Raw genomic sequence first — 21739 nt, forward strand, 5'->3', positions numbered from 1 at the left:
ACGTACATCTATACGACTCCAGTTCTAGTCATTATAAGTAACCGGAGGATAAACACTCCACTAACCACACCCACCAACTACTCCTAGCGATTTCGTGACTTTGCGCCCCCTTGCGTTGTGGCGGTGAATAACATCGTGCACTCCTATTACTCCCCGCTCAACGATAAATTACAACTGTCTGCGAAAAGCTATCTGCGAAAGCCTTGTCGCAAGAGCATGCAGAGGCCTTTATAAGCAGTGAGAATTAGAGAATACAGTGCCACACTATGATGAGCGTTTTTGAACGTATGATGAATGTTTTTAACCTTTCTGAATGTGAAGGAATCAGTGATGTATTTTGTTTTGGTATGATGTTAGAACCTGGCCGAACTCAGTTTGGCGCTCATTCAGCTCACTTTATTCAGCGAGAGCAGGTCTGTGTGGTGACTCAATAAATAAAACAGTACATTTTTATTTTCATTCACTATTTCCAGTTTTTCCACTATTTCCATCATTTATCATATTCAGTCTTGTAGGTTGGTTATTGTGGCCTCAGGTTTTGGTAGCTTGCTACGGTATGCTGACTGATTAGCTTACCTGAGCTATCTATCGCGTATCTGTCGCTAGTTTGCAGTGTACAGGGTATTTCGCACACTATTTATAACCATCACATTAAAAGTTATATGTGTTGTTTTGATGCCTATTTGTTTCCCAAATATATACGTGTGTGTCTTAATGGGTGAATAAAAGGCATCGAGTTAAATATTATTGTAGAAAGGGGCTTTATGAAGTTCAGTCCATTTACTTGCATTGGTTTACGGGGAAGATTTGCCACATCCAATATGGCGGACACTCTGACGTATCCCAGCAACGGGGCCACCAGCTCAATGCGGCGTCTATGTTTATAATTATGTCTGTGCTCACAGGCTCGTCAGAGTGAAACCATCTGGCTGCCATCTTACCACTCCCATCGTGTGGGTTTGGTTTATGTGTTAAATCATCGTATCCGATCAAATCTGCCCCAAGAAAAGTTTCTTTACCTCCTCTTATTTTTTTGCCTTTACCCCATTCCTTACATATCTTTATCGCGCTCCGCTTCACTGTTGTTGTTTTTTCCCTTTTCCAGTTCAGTCTCTGATCACTTTTGGGTTTTTTTTTTGGAACGGCTCTTTTACTACACTAATTATTTTTACTGAGATTATTTCAGTTTTTCTCTTATACAGTGTATCTTTCTCTTTTGTACAGTTCTTCTATCTATCTATCTATCTATCTATCTATCTATCTATCTATCTATCTATCTATCTATCTATCTATTATACCAACACAGAGGCTGTACAATACGTCCTTTGTATTTCGGACAGTTGTTGAAACGGGATTATTTTCTTGTGTTATTCGCCATTTTCACTTCATTCTCACAGTCGTGTCTTAACACTATTGGTCACATAATTCACTCTCAATATTCAATCCTTATCTGATTCTTACGAATCATAATTATGTAAGTTTCAATCCATTTCCATCCTCACCAATTCTGCTGAATTAGGATCATTAAAAAAAATTTTTGAAAGATCCTCATTAAGATCCTCAAGGATCTTAAAGGATCCTAACAAACATCTTGTAAAGACCTTGACAAGGATCCTTACAAGATCCTGATTAAATCCTTGAGGATTCCAGTTAAGATCTTTAGAAGATCCTGAAAAGGATCCTTTTACGATCTTTGAAGGATCCTTGTTAAATCTTTGAGGATCTTGGAGGAACTTTGCAAAGATCTTGTGAAGATTTTGACAAAGATCCTGATCACATCCTCAAAGATCCTAGCAAAGATCTTAACAAGATCCTTAGAAGGATTCTTCTAAGGACCTTTGAAAGATTCTTGTTGAATCCTTGAGGATCTTTACAAATGATTTTGTAGATGAAGATCTTTGAAGATCTTTCTAGGATCCTTTAAGGGTCCTATAAAGATCCTTATCTTTAAGGATCTTTGGCAGGTCTTTGACAATCCTCATGGATCCTTAAATATCCTATGAGGATTTTCCACCAGGGTAATAGAAAGAAAGAAGAAATATACGAAAGAGAAAGATACACTGTATAAGAGAAAAACTGAAATAATATTTGCTGAAATAGTTTTCGTAGAACAGCGGCTAAATTATCGACACCTTTTCAGATTTACAAATAAAAAACAATTTTACAAGGGTGAGTTTCAGTTACAACAGTTATTATTGGTTAATTAATCAACCGGAAGACCCCCCCCTCCCGATCTTGTTGTCTGATGACACAGCTTGTTACCTGAGATGGAATATTTTTCAGCACGATCAGCAATCTGAGGAAAACCCGGACGTTATCATCGCAGGTAAGCATGGTGGAAAGATCATGGACATGTTTTTACTGATCAAATTCACCGATATTTCATGATCTCCTCGTCGAAACCTACTTTGTTTCTTACTCTTTCATTTGACAGCCGCCATTTTGTATCTAAACGTGCGTTTGAGACGTCACGTGAGGTGTCGATAATAGTGACCACTTTCACCGGTGTCCACCATTATTGACACCCTGTGGGATTAAGGGACATTTACAACTGTTATGGATCGATCTTTGTGTTAAAAAAAAAAAGTGCTGTGATTTATAATCATTTATTTTCTGATTCATAACCGAATGGAATGTTTATAGAGTATTTGGAATCCGATTGCAGTAAATAGAATTAGAGCAGAATTAAATTCCTAACATATAAAAAATTACATGCCTGAAATATTCAGATTTTTCTATTTCATTCAGAAAATATTTTTTTGCAGTTTGTTGTAAATATCCACCACATATTACAATATCAGGAGACATTTTATATTTTGGTTCGAGGAATGACACGCGACCTTTGACCTGGATGTTCATGTGGTTACGATGTCGATTCCCTGTTGATATTTATCGGTAAACTACAAAATTAGAAATTAATACAAACAACAACAAATTATGAACAAAATGTGATTGAGGAAAATACTTAGAAAGTGGAACAAAACGATTTTCTGACGCAGCTTAAACATTATCAGTTCATTTGTTTACAAATATTAGAATTACTTCCTCATTTACATAAACACCGACATCCATATATTTATATACTGGTAAAAGATATTTTGTACTAAATATAAAAGTCTATGGAAAACAAATTTTAAATAAAAACTGTTTTGTTAACTTAATACCACATACTGATTATTTTTTTATAAATAATCATCTGGGTGTCGATAATTGTGGAACGGTGTCGATAATTGTGGAACGGTGTCACGTGACCTGATAAGCTAAGTAATCGGGAACCAACTCTTTTTTTTTTTTCCAGTGGAAGTTTGAGTAATTATTCATGCACAATTTACGTATTGAAAGTCTTTTCTACTTTTGCAACGGCCGAAAGATCGTTAAGGCGTCGATAATTGTAGCAGCCGCTCTAGTGGATGAGTTTCTTGCCTTCTTAATGCGTTTGAGATCAAACAGTAAATAGCAAATAATATAAATACAGTAAATGTTCCACAACTGTAGTAATCCATATTATGTGAAGAACTGAACAACTAAGTAAAGACAAACAACATCCAAGAAGACTATTGAATTCGAAGATGTGTCCAAACTTTTGACTGGTACTGTGTGTGCAAAAATGTCATCATAAAGTTTTCCTTTAATTTGTACCAACAGCTGTTTAAATGGACAATTAATGCCATGAAACTATAATACATTAGATGAGGTTATCACACTGTGAACATTTCTGTAAAGTGTAACACGTTTAACATGCAGCTGAATACTGTAACAGCAGCCGTCTTGGTCAAGCAGACTCACATACTTATAGAGAGGGCATTGATCCGATACCCAGGCTGGGGATTGTAAAAAAAAAAAAACCCTACTAAATCGGATAAAAAGAAGGAATTTTATCCATTTTTATCCATAAACGTTTACATATCTAGAGGATATTACACGGTGGCATGAAGATATGAAGTTTATCTTCGAGTGGTGATATAGTTTTCAACATGTTAAGATAAACTTCATACCGTATCTTCGCACCACCGTGTAATGTTCTTTATATTATACGGACACATCCACAAAAAAATATGCAAGTTAATCAAAAGAATTTTAATTTTGAACCGGTTTGACAATACACACCCAGTCAGTGGGAAAACACTGGGAGTGACGTCATAGGAGTGAAATATCGGGAATTATTATCCATACAGGACACTTTTTCCATGGAATAAAAACGTGTTCTATTCCCTTCTAGCGGGTTTCATTCATTTGGTTTGATAGCATGCAATATTGTTAGCATATCGCTTATCCTACGTGTATTACGTCACTCTACCCAATGGAGAATGAGCGTTGAATATGGTTTACGATATTGCACGGTTGTCAAGACGACATGACGTCACACGTCAGAGACGTAAAACTTCCGCACTGGCAAGTAAGCAACTGTGACAGTTTGTAAACAAACATGGCCGCCAGGTTTGCTTCGTTAAAAACGGAAGATTTTGAGAGAATTTTGCTGCCAGGTCGCTCCGCTGTGTGTAGCTGTCGAAGCTGATTTTAAAAGTAACTCAGTAAATTACACAGGGATAATAATAATAATAATAATAATAATAATAATAATAATCTGCTTGACTGAGCTAGTATTGGCCTGTGCTAACTCTACACCAGCTGGAAAGTAACTGAACTGCCGCACTAACAGCACCGAGTCGCGGGTACGCTAGCGCCAGCCTTTGAGAACGCTGATATGAAGAGAGTGTGTATGTATAATAATAATAATAATAATAATAATAAATGTCTGGCTTTTTTTCATGGTCTATCAGATATATTCCATTCAGCTACTCGTCTTTGACTCGTTCAGTATCATGCTCGCTGAATGGAATATATCTGATAGACCACTCAACACCAGCCAATATTATTTAAATATGTCGCTCAGATCCGTGATGGATTTCGTACGAAAAATGTGAATTTTTCAACACAAGAAGATAAACTTCATATCTTCAAACCAACGTGTGATTTTCTTTTTATTATATCGACACATTCACAAACAAAAAGTCCCCAAATTTATCAAAACAATTCATCGATTTCCTCGCGAGTGACATGTGGACATGTATTTATGTCGCGGTTTTGGTTCTCCATGTCCCAGATGGAGCTCGTATGAAATTTATAACAAAGAGATATGACTGTGTTTTGTATTGGGATTGATCGGATTACATGTTATAGCTTATTATTAAATGTATTTATTATATTTGCAATTAAATATAAAGTTATTTTTGTGTGAAAGTTGCTATTTTGTGTCATAAGTCATCTTTATACCTACACTACCGTTCAAAAGTTTGGGGTCACCCAGACAATTTTGTGTTTTCCATGAAAAGTCACACTTTTATTTCCCACCATAAGTTGTAAAATGAATAGAAAATATAGTCGAGACATTTTTCTGGCCATTTTGAGCATTTAATCGACCCCACAAATGTGATGCTCCAGAAACTCAATCTGCTCAAAGGAAGGTCAGTTTTATAGCTTCTCTAAAGAGCTCAGCTGTTTTCAGCTGTGCTAACATGATTGTACAAGGGTTTTCTAATCATCCATTAGCCTTCTGAGGCAATGAGCAAACACATTGTACCATTAGAACACTGGAGTGAGAGTTGCTGGAAATGGGCCTCTATACACCTATGGAGATATTGCACCAAAAACCAGACATTTGCAGCTAGAATAGTCATTTACCACATTAGCAATGTATAGAGTGGATTTCTGATTAGTTTAAAGTCATCTTCATTGAAAAGAACAGTGCTTTTCTTTCAAAAATAAGGACATTTCAAAGGGACCCCAAACTTTTGAACGGTAGTGTATGTACGGTATATGTGCATTTTAAGTGTTTCAGCTAAAAACTACTTTTAAAGCTTGTTGGTTTTTAAAGAAAGGAATATCAGGTAAGAATCGAATATTGGTCGTAACTGATACTCATCGCTATCTGTACGAGAAAAGAAATCATACCTCGGACCGTCTTGACTAAGAAGGAAGATTTATATCGATGTGAATAAACCACGCATTTACTGTAAACCTTAATATTAACATTTGAAGCAAGAATATACATCCTAGCAAGGTTTATGGTGTGTATTTATGGGGAACAAATCTGACAGAAATAACTTTGTTACATTAGTCTCGTAGCTGTAGTGTCAAAATCACTCGCTAAACACGTCTTGATTGTTTGACTGCATTTGAAATAAGGGGGAAATTCTGCACCTTTGTTTCTTTCCACTGGATTTCTTCAAAAAGATCCAGCCATTTTATAAATCAAGTGGCATCACTGCTGCATTGGTGTCAAATACTGAACATTAAAAAAAATAAAAATTATGACAGAAGAAGCGAGGCCTATTTGAAACATCCGCTTTGTTTTGTTTGAAACTGGAGCACGACTCGCGACAACACAGTCAGCTCATATGATCTCATCTCATTTACATGACACTTGAGGTATATAATAAAATACAAACACTCTTCAGTGTGTTCGGAGCTCAAGGATGTACGGAGCTTAAATCTTCAGTCCTCCAGGCAAGAAAAGACTGGTACGAGTGTCAAATAGATGGAGGAGATAGAGAAGATGGAGAAGCGCAGCATCTCGGCATCGTGCTGCCATTTTCTGGCAGTTTCACGAGAGCATTTGGTAAAGGCCATAGGGGGTTATTAGATGGATGCTTTCTGTGTAATGAGAGTGCTGGCTTAATAACATTAGCTTGGATCACTGATTAAGAAAGTACTGGCTGCTGAGCTTAAGTGGGCCAAACCGCTTTTCTATTTCTCTTTCATTCCCTGTATCTATCTATCTAGGATCAGACTTCGATGCGTGTGCAGAAAAAACGCAACATCGTGACCGATTGCGATATGAAGAGGTTTGTGAATGGCCGATTAGCCGTGGCGTGTGCGTTGTATTTCCTCTCTGAGCTCTGAAATCGAAACAGGAAGCGCTTTCTCTGGCTGTCTGATCACACGGGTCCAAATCATTGAAACGTGCAGATAACCTGCGAGTTCAAACGGAATTAAAATGTCAGTCGTGCCCCTGTAGAGGATTTTCACTGATGTCAGAGATTTTTGTTTTTTTTACGCAGCGTCTGTCATATTGCCAGGCAAACAAAGAAACAGCCAGGAGAGTTAATTATAAAAATCGAGACGACTGCAGTCAGTACAATCTCTCTGAAATGATTAAACATTTATTTTATATCATGGATCACGTTACAGCCAAAAGCTGAAACATGCAGGCATCACAGATCCATATAATTTACCCACAAATGTATAATTTACTATTTATTCTGCACACTGCGTTCTCACTCTCTCTCTCTCTCTCTCTCTCTCTCTCTCTTTCTCTCCGTGGGTGTGTGCGCTTGAGTTTACACGTGACAAAAATAAAGGCGTCTTCTTCTTAATTTACCCACAAATGTATTTATTCTACTTGAAAAGTATTCGGCAAACCAGCTACCGGATTTGGGACACTACGACATCCTGAACTATTTAGTATTTGGGATTTCTAAATACACCGACGATGCTAAAGGCAGATAAAAGTACAGACGCCTACCGATATTCCGAGGCAGGTTTCGTGCATCCCGGAATGTTGTGTGAAATTCCCGATAAAGAAAAATACCTTATTATGACAAAGGTAAGCTCAAACGTGGACTTCTAACAGCAATAAACAAGCCAGGGCCTAGAGCTAGCATATTTTATGGTGTTGATCCTTGTCTACATTATCAGCACATAACAAACATGCTGCTCGTCGAGCCAAGCATTAGGTCTAATAAAATATATCGTGTCCAAACCAAAGCCCACATCCAGGTCTACATTTTAACATTGCACAGAGCTTTCACACTAACCTGATATAAAATGTTCTCCACACACACACAGGAATGGTTTTATCATCCCGTCTTCCTGTTTAACTGCAGCTCACCATTTTCCTCGTCTTTCTGGGTGAAAAGTTAAACCAGGTTTATCTCCACGTCTGTTATTACATCCAGAAGCACTACAGGTCTCTGGCTTTGTTCTTTTAGATGTAACTTCTACAAGTTTATCTGTAAATGTTTACTGAATTTGGCTTACAATCGCTCGTGTCCAGTCGTGCCGGTCGTTGTCCAACACAAAGCTTGCCCGGCAATATGGCCACGTAAACAAATCCGCAGTTACGATGACGTCATGCGAAAGTCCTCGATAAACGTCTGCTGCAGGCTAGCTGCCATGTCTGTAACTACTGATGGGTTCTGACTTTGTTCAGGTCAGGCGACTCATCTTATAGACAGCACATGAATTTTGGTAGTCGGTAGATTTTAGATTTTATTAGTTTCATAAACGTCTTCATTTTTATTAACTGTTAGTATTAAAGCCACATTTCTTGCTTATTTAATTTTATATCGGAGACAGTTGGAGTCTCACGTACTACGGGATACCAAGTCAGAAATATTCAACATGTTTAATATTCATAATTCTCAGAGACTGTGAAGGGAACAAGTAAGTCCAAGTAAGTCATTCAGATTGGATTTAAGACCAGACAGAAATCTGAACATTACTGATGCCCCTTTTCCACCAAAGCAGTTCCAGGGCTGGTTCGGGGCCAGTGCTTAGTTTGGAACCGGGTTTTCTGTTTCCACTGACAAAGAACTGGCTCTGGGGCCAGAAAAACCGGTTCCAGGCTAGCACCAACTCTCTGCTGGGCCAGAGGAAAGAACCGCTTACGTCAGCGGGGGTGGGGGGGTGGGGCGGAGTTGTTAAGACCAACAACAAAAACAAGACCGCGAAAGATCGCCATTTTTAAGCGACGAGAAGCAGCAGCTGTACAAACGCGAAGTCATCCATTATTATTATTGTTGTTGTTGTTGCTGCTGCTTCTTCCGTGTTATTTTTGCTTCAATATTCGCGCCAAGGTTTATGCGAACGTAGCGACGTAACTGACGTATACAGCGACGTAATGATGTGGCTTCCTTTAGCACCGCGAGCTATGGAAAAGCAAACTGGTTCTCAGCTGGCTCGCAAGTTGAACGAGTTGTGAACCAGCACCAGCACTGGCCCCGAACCAGCCCTGGAACTGATTTGGTGGAAAAGGTTTATGAGAGCAACAAATCCTAATGGGAATTTTATCTGATTCTTAACAGAGATCTAATCCCATTAGATGAACACTAAGAGCTGCTAAGAAAACACTGATTTCAACCACATTATTCCAGACTGCTGAGTGAAAATATTCTTCTGTAAAAATTAGGGCGGTCGAAGTTAATGTGATAATTACGCGTTAACGCAAATTCCTTTGAACGCCACTAATTTTTTTGACGCACGATTAACGCATGCATGTTCTGTGCCCCCTCCCACGTAGTTTGGGAAATCAGGAAGTGATGTAATGCAAGCGAGTGAGTGATGTAGTGAGTAGCTAGTCAGCGTAAATCGTGATAAAGTGCACTTATGTACAGAATCAACTTATATTGTTGCATTCTGACTGTTTATATAAAAAATACACACTTTTTTATTGCTTTTGATGGTTCAGAGGGGAGAAAAGATGATGTATTAAGGTCCAGGTGTGTGTGTGTGTGTGTGTGTGTGTGTCAGCACTGGAGAGTGAGCTTGTTTTATTCTGAGAAATTTGTGATTTATGTAAAAAAGTGTTGATAAATGCAGTTTTTGCTCGTGAATGTTCTGTATATTTACCACTGATTTATTGCATTTCACTGGAAACCATCTCGATGAGCTGTCCGGCTTAACAAAATGTATTTATTTTGGGGTTTTGTATTTTTATTTTCTTTATTTCAAGATCGCCACTCCTGTTGTCCAGAGTCCACATCACCGAGTGTGTTTAGTTTAGTTTACTGTATAGTTTGAGGCTGGAAGTTAAGGACAGAACGAGAGGAAAATGCTGTATTATTTTGTTCACACTGAATTTTGTGAAACCCTCAAAATTATAAAGTTAACGCTGCTTTATTTTTTAAATGCAGTGGGGGAATAAAATGCACACGAAAATCATTTCTGCTATGTCCATTTGCATAAAGCAAGCCTATTTGTCCACTCGCACTCCCCAAAACAGCGAAAAACATCCCTTTAAGATACATTTAGAAGAGATTTTTTAAAATGTGATTAATTTGTGATTGTGAGTTAACTAAGGACAATAATGCGATTAATTGCGATTAGATATTTTCATCGATTGACAGCCCTAGCAAAAATATAACTCCAGTAGGGGTACTTTATCTGCCGAAACACTGCTGCTGTACAACAATCAGGGCTCGAAATTTGCGGTGGCCCGGTCGCCCGAGGCGACTTAATTTGTCATTTGGCGGGTAATTCCTGTCACTAGCTAGCCCGGCTGGCTAGTTGAAAATAAATAATATCTATGAAGCGAAGATTCAGACACACCGTCAACTAAAGCCGCCACATATTAAGCGCGTGTCGTGTCTGTGTTAATCGATGTGTTTATCGGCAGGACGGAAAATACCGAAGAATTCCGAATCATATCGTGTACGAGTCAGGCTGTCGCTTTTATCACTCCTGCGCATGCATATAACGCATCTCGCTGAATATCGCGGTAATCACGTGTAGTATTGGACCAGGTGGGTGGAGCACAGAAGCACGGCAGGCCAGAACTGAGTTCTCAATGAACTATTTATTGCTAGCTTTTCAGCCTTTTATCACTTCCCAGCCGCGCGTGCACACACACACACACACACACACACACACACACACACACTCGTGTTCTGGTTGGGGAGAGGGAGAGAGCTCCCTTTCTCTGCTCTCCTCTCCTTTTAAAGGGCGTGGTCACTGGGGAAGACACACAAACACAGGCTAATCCCCATCAGGTGCAATGATTCCACCACTTACCTTCCCTGACTCCGCCCTCCATTCACAGACTGCCACTTGGCCACGCCCCCGCTGCCACATCACGTTAGCAAATTCAATAGATGTGGCCACATTATTACCCATTTAAACACGTGTTTTTGTTGTTGTTTACATCTACATCTGTCAAAGCTACGTTGCGATGTGGAATTTTCTGAAAGGTGTACAGAAACCACCAGAGACGGGGACAAAGCGACCTCGGTCTGAAGAGGAGAAACGACAAAGGACTTATAAGCAAATGTGGGAGCAGGGTAGGCCTCGGCTGCGATACGATTTTTATGGAATAATTAATTTTTTTCAAGTTGATTCCGAGTCAATATGAAGCTCTGAATGCTTTCTCTCTCATAAATGGTTAAATACAGAAAGCATGTTGGACATATTTTGGGTGCTATAGTCATGATAGTAAGTCTATTTGTTTTCAATACTCATACACCAAGTTTTCCAATATATTATTATTTGTTGATATTATATTATGGTGCTCTGTGTTGTTCTCATTTATGTATTTAACAACAGTATCAAAATACTCGGGTCTTGAAATAAACGCACATTAGTCATGAACAATGGTAACGACTCTCTTTTGCGTTATTTTTGACAGAAGTAAAATTCATACATGAACAAATTTTGGCGAGTTGATTTTCTGTTTGGCGAGTTACTATGGAAGGGAACGAGTCCGGCTGGCTGGTGGAAAAAAAAAAAAAGAATTTCGAGCCCTGAACAATAATTCAGAATGTATTATATATACTTGAGACTAGAAGATGAATGAATTTAGACAGCGGTTATGCTCATATGTACACAGGAATAACATCCATGAAATGTATCAATCAGGATTTAAACCTCATCACAGCACAGAGACAGCTCTGGTTAAAGCAGTAAATGACTTACTGTTAGCGTCTGATCAGGGCTGTGTCTCGCTGCTCGTGTTGCTTGACTTTAAAGTGCATATTCTGGACCAATTTTTTTTTTTAATATGAAAGTATGTCCCTTTACACACTCATCCAGAAGGGTAATTTCGCACAAGGCCATCTGTCTACAGCAGAAAAAAATAAAATAACAAAACGCGTCTGGAAAAATCCCAAGGGAGTCTGGAGCCAGATTCGTGACGTCACCTGCGGAAGCGCCAGCAGGCTGCGCGAGCTTTGCACTGTTTCAGTGCACAGCCTGTGTAGACCAAGCGCTCCCATTTCTCTCTCACTATCCGGTCTTTTGGAAAACGATGAGTACTAATCCCATCAAGATTGGTGTTGCTACACCCTCCTACGATACATCTGTTAACCATTTTAATAATTACGCGATAACGTTGAAGAAATTTGCAGAAAACCACCAGGTCGTTTTCTCATAAACAAACCAGCGCTGACGTAGGATTCAGAAGGAGGCGTCCCGCACGCGACGTCACGAAAATCAATGTTTCCCGGGAAATCCAAATGCCAAGTTTTTTCAGAGGCGGACCAATTCACCTCAAATGGCTTGATGTCAACTGAATTTTTCTGGTATTGCGCAAGGTAAAAAAAAATTGCACAAAATGCAAAATATGACAGATATTTGACCAAAGTTTAATATAAAATAGGAGAATTACATTGATCTTGCTCCTGAATTTACCTGTGATATGCACTTTAATGCAGCCTTTGACACCACTGATCATTCCATTCTTCTGGAAAGACTAGAAAACGTTCTGGGAGTTAAGGGAACGGCCCTCTCCTGACTCTGCCCTTATTTAACTGATCGCTGTCTGTTTGATGTAAAGGGCGATTTTTCTAGACGTACTGAGGTAAAGTTTGGTGTTCCACAAGGTTCTGTCTTGGGTCCACTGCTTTTTTCTTTATATATGTTCCCTCTGGGTGATATTATTCGTAAACATATTATTCGTAAATTAGTTTCCACTGTTATGCTGATGACACACAGTTGTATGTTTCTGCAAAACCTGATGAGACACACCAGCTTAATAGAATTGAGGAATGTGTGAAGGACATTAGACACTGGATGCTTATTAATTACTTGTACTCGGACCACATGCAGCTAGAAGTAAGTTTTCTGATTCCACAGTAACTCTGGATGGCCTTTCTGTTTCTTCACGTGCAGCAGTAAAAGACCTCGGAGTGATTATTGACTGTTTAAAGTCATTAATTTTCTGTAAAGCTGCTTTGCGACGATGTCTGTTGTTAAAAGCGCGATACTAATAAACTTGACTTAACACTCTCTGCTATACATATTTTGTCTGACCACAATTCTCATAAAACATGAATAGCTCTTAATACTAATATTAACTCGGATATCTCACGCTGTTAATGATGAACTCCCACGTACTCTTCGACTTACACCGTTTTTTTTTTTTTTAAACACCAAGGCTAATTACAAAACTACTCTGAACCAAATTTGTCAAATCAGTCCAGAAATATAAAACGGCTCCAAAACATGACCGAACCCTGTTGTGAATGACACTAATCTGAGCCCTGTGAAAAGAATCATATGTTTGTGTGCTCAGTGCAGTCATGCAGATGGTCGCTTTGAGTATCATTTACTTGGACATTTGCTAAATGTCCACAAGACTGACAGATGCTCTACTTTAGGTGGCCACAACAATCGGCCGGAATCTATTACCAGCACATCTGTCACACATGACTTCTTGGCAGCACTGACTTCCCGCTCTGCCCCCCCCCCAACCAGCCTGTTTCATCAATCCTATATCGCCAATCACCATATACACCATCGTACTGAAATGTTACAATATATAACTTCAGAAACCAAAAGTGTGTTAATGTGCACATCCTAAGTTATAGATATGCTATTTAAATGCATACTGACTTGGAAAGCATCTCACGTCAGTATATACACTACCGTTCAAAAGTTTGGGGTCACCCAGACAATTTTGTGTTTTCCATGAAAAGTCACACTTTTATTTCCCACCATAAGTTGTAAAATGAATAGAAAATATAGTCGAGACATTTTTCTGTCCATTTTGGGCATTTAATCAACCCCACAAATGTGATGCTCCAGAAACTCAATCTGCTCAAAGGAAGGTCAGTTTTATAGCTTCTCTAAAGAGCTCAACTGTTTTCAGCTGTGCTAACATGATTGTACAAGGGTTTTCTAATCATCCATTAGCCTTCTGAGGCAATGAGCAAACACATTGTACCATTAGAACACTGGAGTGAGAGTTGCTGGAAATGGGCCTCTATACACCTATGGAGATATTGCACCAAAAACCAGACATTTGCAGCTAGAATAGTCATTTACCACATTAGCAATGTATAGAGTGGATTTCTGATTAGTTGAAAGTGATCTTCATTGAAAAGAACAGTGCTTTTCTTTCAAAAATAAGGACATTTCAAAGTGACCCCAAACTTTTGAATGGTAGTGTACATACTTTGCAAGTATTTTTTCCAATCTTTAACTTCAGGGCTCGACATTAACGGTAGTCCGACTGTCCGGGACAACCAAATGTTTGATCCGGACAAGACAAATCCGCATCTGCCTGTCTGACAGGACGAGTTGAATATTTGTTGAAAATCACAATTTTTATAGTAATTATTCACGAGTTACATTAATAAAGTTCCAACAAAACGAGTCCAATCCCCTCAGTGATCCAGCTGTAATATCTTATTGTTTACAAAATTCCGGGTAAGCCGTGTACAGCAGTGTGTGTGTGTGTGTGTGTGTGTGTGTGTGTGTGTGTGTGTGTGTGTGTGTAAAAATAACCATGTCATAATATCAAATTACAGATGATTAGACTTTCATTGAAATCAGAGAAATGGCGATCAAATACCTCGATAAAATAAATCTGTGGTGAATCTTCATTTCATTCGGACACTGGTTGAATTTTTCTTTAGTATGGGTCACGTTAACCATCACAAATGTTGTAAAATATTTTGTGGGAATTTTACTGTGTTTTCATTCACAGCGCGATTCTGTCCCCCTTATCATGTCCAACTCGTTTTCTTTAAATTAATTTATACTTCGAGTTTTACTGGATTAATCAAGGTTTAACTTTATTTCCTCCAGAAGCTTTGAATTTGGGTGAGTTTGACTCTTAAACCTGCAGATCAGGTAATGGGTTAGAACACACACACACACACACACACACACACACACACACACACACACACACCATAATGGGACTCTGGATAGTTTTTGTTTATTGTTACAGTTACCGTTTGAGTTTTATTGAAAAATTATAAATTATTAAAGCATAATGATGATCACAACTATACCTGCTTCCTGATAAACTTTGCTAATTTCTACACAGGAATAAAAACGTTATGATCAGGACAAGTGAAAAATCTTTCTGCTTGTGGGCTGGATGAGTGGATTAAAGAGTTAATGTTGAGCCCTGAACTGTCAGGTTTCTGTGTTCCGGTGTCATCTATAGCCTCATATTCCTGTTCTTAGCTGACAAGAGTGATCTTCTGCCATTGTAGCTCATCCACCTCAAGATTCAATGCGTTCTGAGATGCTTTTCTGCTCATCATGGTTGTAAAGAGTGGTTACTTGAGTTACCGGAGACGTCCTGTCTGTCTATTCTCCTCTGATGTTATTTCTGAAATATTCAAACCAGCCCATCTGGCACCATGTTTCCCTTCCATTCTAATGTTTGATGTGAACGTTAACAAAAGCTGGACCTGCATCTGCATAAAGCACTGCATTGCTGGCTGATTGGATACTTGCATGAACAAGCAGCTGTACAGGCGTTCTTAATAATGTGCTGGTGAACGGAGATTCTATCCACATTCACTGGATATGAGCAATCGTGCGCTCTGATTGGCTACTCTACTACTAGGATATCAGCTTATATATACCGTGAGTAGAGAAAAACAAAATGGCGAAATGCATCAAGTCAGATATATCACTTTATCAAGTATTTAAAAGAAAGAGAAATAGCTAAAAGACTATAGTCCCCCCCATGTCTCCTGTTCCACATTCCAGCCCAGTTGGTGGCGGTAATGCACCTTTAAGTTGGTTTGCCAACTGCCAAAAAAAACCCTAAAAAGAGGAGAAAGAAGAAAATGGTGGAGAATATTACTGAACCAACCGAGGATGAAATAAAAACTCTCCTCAAAAACAAAAACCCCAAAAAATAAAAAAAGAAGCGCAACAAAATATGGAATGAAAGTATTTGATGGTAAGAACGTATTTTTTTTCAAGAATTATTATTATTATCGCATTTTTCACAAAGGAAATAAAGTTTTTATTTATCGAATTTGCAACAAAAAAATAAAAATGCTCTGTTTCTCAAAATCCAGTGAATGTGGAGAGAATAAAACAGTTATTCCACTCACTCAATAGGGGTGTTCACATGGCACATATTTGCATCGATGCTGCACCGATGTATTTTGTTGCGATATATCTTACACCGGTGTAAATTTTGTGGCGCGTTCACACGTCACAACCCTGCTTACTAGAGAGAAGCGTGTTAGCACCGGTGCAGCCCCACTTGCGTTCACACGGCAGTTTTTGCGATTGTGCTATACGATAGTAATAATGCGGAAATGAAATATGCGCATGCGTGAAAATCTACTTCCTTTTCCCGGTTGTCATGGCATCACCAAGCGCCAGGAAAACAACGTGGATGAAGACACCAGTGTTGCCAGATACTGCTGACGTTTTCCAGCCCAAAATATGTTCAAATCCGCCAAAATGCACTTAAAACCGCCCAATCTGGCAACACTGGAAGACACGCAGTCCTGTTGTTGCTGTTGATATTCGCCATTTTGGAAGCGCAAAATACCAGGATGTAAATTATGCAATGCCCGTATGTAATCAACTCTCCTCACGCGTAGCGAGTCTACCCCTGTAGCGTTCAGACGTCCCATTTTATATTGGTGCTGCCCCGCAAACTAGCATTTACTCCGGAGTAAATTTCTTAAACCACCTCCCGAGCAGGGTTAGATTTGCACCGGTTTAAGCAGCTTTCAGGGGCGACACCGCTATAACTTTGTACCGTGTAAACGCTCTACCGGGGCAGCCCCGGTGCTACACCGGAGTAAAAGTTGCCGTGTGAACACCCCTAATCTCGTCGTACACGGATTATAGCCGACTATCAGCTCGTGTATGACTCGATTTCGTGGAATAACTATTCAGTATAAAGTGCCTGCTTTTCTTTATTTATTTATTAGAGGATGCATGCAAACCCCAGAGTTACACTTGAGCACAGATATTCAAAATAATGCACGCTAGGCTCTTGTAAACATCAGCATCAGTGTAACCTGAACCTCACTGTTCAGAATACATGCTTTGTTTTCTTCTAACGAAACAGAGGTGGGTTTCCCAAAAGCCTCTTAATGCTAAGAGCATCTTAACTTAGAGAGAGAGAGAGAGAGAGAGAGAGAGAGAGCATTCATTGGGCTGCTTGCTCTACCATTTAACAATGACCTTTGTGCTGCGATGCTTTTGGGAAACTCAGCCCAGCTTAGCATGTACATTCTAAACCAACAGTACGCCAGTAATGATTAACACAGTGCGCAATGCACCGATAAATCTTCACCTCCTTACCCTGAATGAAGAAGGTAATGATGAAGCGAACTTGTTCTCTTTACATTATACCAGCTAGTTAGGAAGCCGGGGTCAGAGTGCAGGGTCAGTCATGACGCAGTGCCTCTAGAGAAGATGTGGGTCACGAGCCTGCTGTGACTACAACTCACAGTAACCTGGAGCCTTAAAGACATTGGCTCAGTAACACCATTTGTACATACAGCATCACAAAAAATCGTAGATAAGGTTAAAATTTTAATTCATAAAACAAAGTTGAACTTATATCATCCGCTCGCATTCAATTTCACCTTTTACCTTTAGGCCACGCCTCCTACCGAGCCTGATGCCATCACGTGACGGATTGACACAATCTGCCCTGAGGAACAATGTGACTCAAATAACAACGTATCATACGGGGTCAGATATTTAACAGTTATTCCACGAAATCGAGTCGTACACGAGCTGATAGTTGTGCATAATCCAGGTTTTTTCTAGAAAAATTTAGTATGAGGGTGCTCACCATGGCGAGGGAGCGAAACGACCGGGGAGGTATGGTGCCGGTTGTCCGTCCCCCCCACCGTGTGAAGCCTTTGAAAAATTGAGGCTACAATGGGACATTCTGAGGCTATCTGAGAGGGAAATTGTAACAAATTGTTTGTCAACATTGAAAAGAAAGAAGTAATCATCTTCTGCCCCGGACAGTCTTTGGCTTTCTTCCGCTTCGTGCCGCAGGATGACATCTTTAAATGCCCAAGTGTCAACAAAAACAACTCGCGAACTACTTCTGTCAAAAGCTCCCACGCCGGTGGGTGAAAGGTCATTCAGTCTCGAGAAATCTCGCTCTACAAGTCAGCTGACCTTGTACGTAACCCATGTCAAATCTCACGAGAGCAGCCGCGACAAGTAAACAACATGGCGCCTCAGTCTGGAAAACGCCAATTCGGATTGTTTTTGCAGCGTCTGGCGGTGTATCTACTATGATTGGAATATTTTTGGAGTAATTATAACGTATTTGATGATCAGACACATTGTCACGTGGTGTTGCTGGGGTGTTTTCACGGAGAAAAGATCGTTTTGAGAAAGATTGCATGTTGTGCAATATAAGTGCATGGCCTAAGTGTGACTTGGGGTTCAATCGGCATTTCGGTAAGAGGGCGCACACCGAGAGTAAGAGGGAGCAGCGCCCCTGTTCCCCGGTTTAGACAAAAGCCTGTAATCCATGTACAAGGAGATTGAGTGGAATAACTGTTTTATTCTCTCCACATTCACTGGATTTTGAGTAACAGAGCGTTTTTATTTTTTTGTTGCAAAGTCAATAAATAAAAACTTTATTCAAAACGTCCGACAAAATCATTTCTGCTTAGAATGCAAACAAACCGGCGAAATGACAGGAGCAATTTGTGAAAAATGTGATAATAACAATAATAATTCTTGAATTTTCTTTTTTAAAAAAATACGTTCTTACCATCAAATACTTTCATTCCATATTTTGTTGCTTTTTTTTTGTATTTTGAGGGGGGTTTGTTTGCAAGTAGAGTTCTTATTTCATCCTCGGTTGCTTCAGTAACACGCTCCGCCATTTTGTTGTTCTCTACTCACGTTATATGAGCTGATAGCCTTGTAGTAGAGTAGCCAATCAGAGCACGCGATTGCTCATATCCAATGAATGTGGATAGAATAACAGGCTACATAAGCATTTCGGTTTGAGATACTAAACAACTTTGTGTCATGACTTAGCATGCAATTTGTACAAAGTGAAACCTGTTAGCTATGAGTTTCTCATAGTGTTAGCTACATTAGCCTTACAGCACTAGCGCAAAACCACAAAGCAAGTTTCGAACTCTAAAAATCATGGCTCATTAGTCTTTGTTGGTGAGAAACCTAACTTACAAACAGAACAAAACACTTAAAAAATACAGAAATAGTAGTTCTAGTGAGGCTAACAATTTAGCTCGCTAGTACATGGTGAGGAAATGGCGGGCGATGAGCGCTAACAGGAACGAACACTGAAAAAATAGTTCACACTGGCAAATTCATGTGCTGTAAGAGGAAAGAAATGCATGTGGGTGTATTTTTATAGGAAAATAATCAATGACAGGGTGTTGTGATGCGGCCCGATGACAAGTGATTGTTATTATCACCCTGATGCTGATTATTTTCCTATAACAGCATGTCATGTACTGAAGTGCATTACTCCTCTGTTACTACAGCTATTTGCCAATGCTAATGCTTTTTTTATCTATTAAGGAATGACTCAAGCAAGGAAAGAAGTTTAATGTTATATCTAGGGGAAGATATGGACTGAAATTTACCGACGCAGCCTTGGGCCCAAACGGTTGTCGGTTCGATTCCTGGGACTGACAGGAAAAATGTGAGGGAGTTGAGTGAATGAACAGCACTTTCCCCTTCCTCTGGATCATGGCTGAAGTGCCCTTGAGCAAGGCACCTAACCCGCTAACAGCTCTGGGGATGCATGTGAGCTCAATGCCTATTGCTTGTGCTCAGTGCCCACTGCTTCAGATGGGTTTTCTTGTGTCTGAAACCTTAAATGTGCAGCTTTAATTCTGACAGGAGAATATCCTCCCCAAAATCTGCTAAACAAACATCTCCTCCTTTTTTATAATCCGTTTATGTGGAGCATGAAGTGCCTGTGGAACTTGTTACTTATCATCACTGCACTCAGAACTACTGTCAGAGCTGCTGTTATAGAAAATCAATCAAGATCTTCTGACCAACCAGAAACGCGAACCTTCATATAAAGGCGGAAAAACAGTCGGATCGGAACCGATGGGAAACCAAGCTGATGGTGCTGCTGTTTCTCATCATGTTGCAACTAGTGGTACCGGTAGTGTTTTGGTGGAACCTGAAACATTTCAAGAAATCTCATCTCATCTCATTATCTGTAGCCGCTTTATCCTTCTACAGGGTCACAGGCGAGCTGGAGCCTATCCCAGCTGACTACGGGCGAAAGGCGGGGTACACCCTGGACAAGTCGCCAGGTCATCACAGGGCTGACACATAGACACAGACAACCATTCACACTCACATTCACACCTACGCTCAATTTAGAGTCACCAGTTAACCTAACCTGCATGTCTTTGGACTGTGGGGGAAACCGGAGCACCCGGAGGAAACCCACACGGACACGGGGAGAACATGCAAACTCCGCACAGAAAGGCCCTCGCCGGCCACGGGGCTCGAACCCGGACCTTCTTGCAGTGAAGCGACAGCGCTAACCACTACACCACCGTGCCGCCCTCGCCACGTCATCACAGATCAATTTAGAGGAAACCTGGAGGAAACCCACACAGAAAGGCCTTCATCAGCCTGATGCTGTTACAACCATCCCCGGTCTCCTCTACATCGTCACTAAAGTATTGAGAAAAATGATCAGTGATAATAAATCTCATAAACACTGTGTGAAGGGAGGGGGGGAGCAAAAATAATGAATAGATAATAAATAAAATAAAATAAAAACAAACACACGCCCGTGTTTGAATGCAACAAGTGGCACGGCGTAACCATGGTAACCGCAGAACAACACGCTTCTCACCTGTAGGGCTCTCGGGCTGGATGCGCGTCCACGTGATCCGCGTGTCCGTGAGAATCACGTCGTGGCTCTTCTTGCCGATCTGAAAGATTCCTCTTAGAATCGGCTCCGCGGACTTTGCGCTTCTTCCTCCGTGAACTGGAAGCGCGTCGCTCTCGGGGGCATGGAGCACACACCCTGCTGGGACCCGGAGTTCCGCACTTCCCTGCTGCTGCTGCTTCCTGTTCTCCCTCTGCGCCCGGGCACCCTTCCCTGGAAGCGGAGGGGACTCGAACACAGCTCGCGTCTCCTCCTTTAGCTCCTCTCGGCTCTCCGAGTAAGCATGGCGGGCGTGTATGGCGCTCCTCGGGGACTCAGACATGCTGTCCCCCGCCAGCTGGGCTCGGTGTTCGTCCCCGCGGCCCGTGCGCGCTCTCGCCATGCCCGGAGCCCTCCTGCAGCGCGCGTGCCCGCTAAGTAGTCCTGGCTACGGACACGGGGACGCGCTTCAGTCAGTCACATCACTTTATTCCTTTTTTCCCCTTCATTCCTCGTCGTCCTACATACAATCCTGCTCTTACATTATTATTATTATTATTATTATTATTATTATTATTATTAGTGATGCAGTGCATTGCAATTATTATTATTATTATTATTATTATTATTATTATTATTATTATTATTAGTGATGCAATGCATTGCAATTATTATTATTATTATTATTATTATTATTAGTGATGCAGTGCATTGCAATTATTATTATTATTATTATTATTATTATTATTATTATTAAACCTGAGACAACTTTCCTAACAGCATATAACTAGCCTTGTTTACCACTCCGAGTGAATTATGAGCAAATACACAGCACTGTGCAAAAGTCTTGGCTCTCTGTTGTTGTTGTTGTTGTTGTTGTTGTTGTTGTTGTTTTTCCCCTCA

The 21739-nt window shown here is 40.2% G+C and overlaps 1 protein-coding gene across 1 annotated transcript in view; it reads right to left on the bottom strand.

Annotated features, from left to right (window-relative positions):
• Positions 1 to 21179, bottom strand: part of cerkl (ceramide kinase-like) — a 229502-nt gene extending 208323 nt beyond the window's left edge. Inside the window, exon 1 of the mRNA XM_060928581.1 lies at positions 20822 to 21179. Coding sequence (XP_060784564.1) covers positions 20822 to 21179 — 358 coding nt within the window. The remainder of the gene's footprint in view (positions 1 to 20821) is intronic.
• Between the last annotated feature and the right edge of the window lie 560 nt (positions 21180 to 21739).

The sequence above is a fragment of the Neoarius graeffei genome, chromosome 9 (genome assembly GCF_027579695.1).
Source record: "Neoarius graeffei isolate fNeoGra1 chromosome 9, fNeoGra1.pri, whole genome shotgun sequence".
NCBI lineage: Eukaryota > Metazoa > Chordata > Actinopteri > Siluriformes > Ariidae > Neoarius > Neoarius graeffei.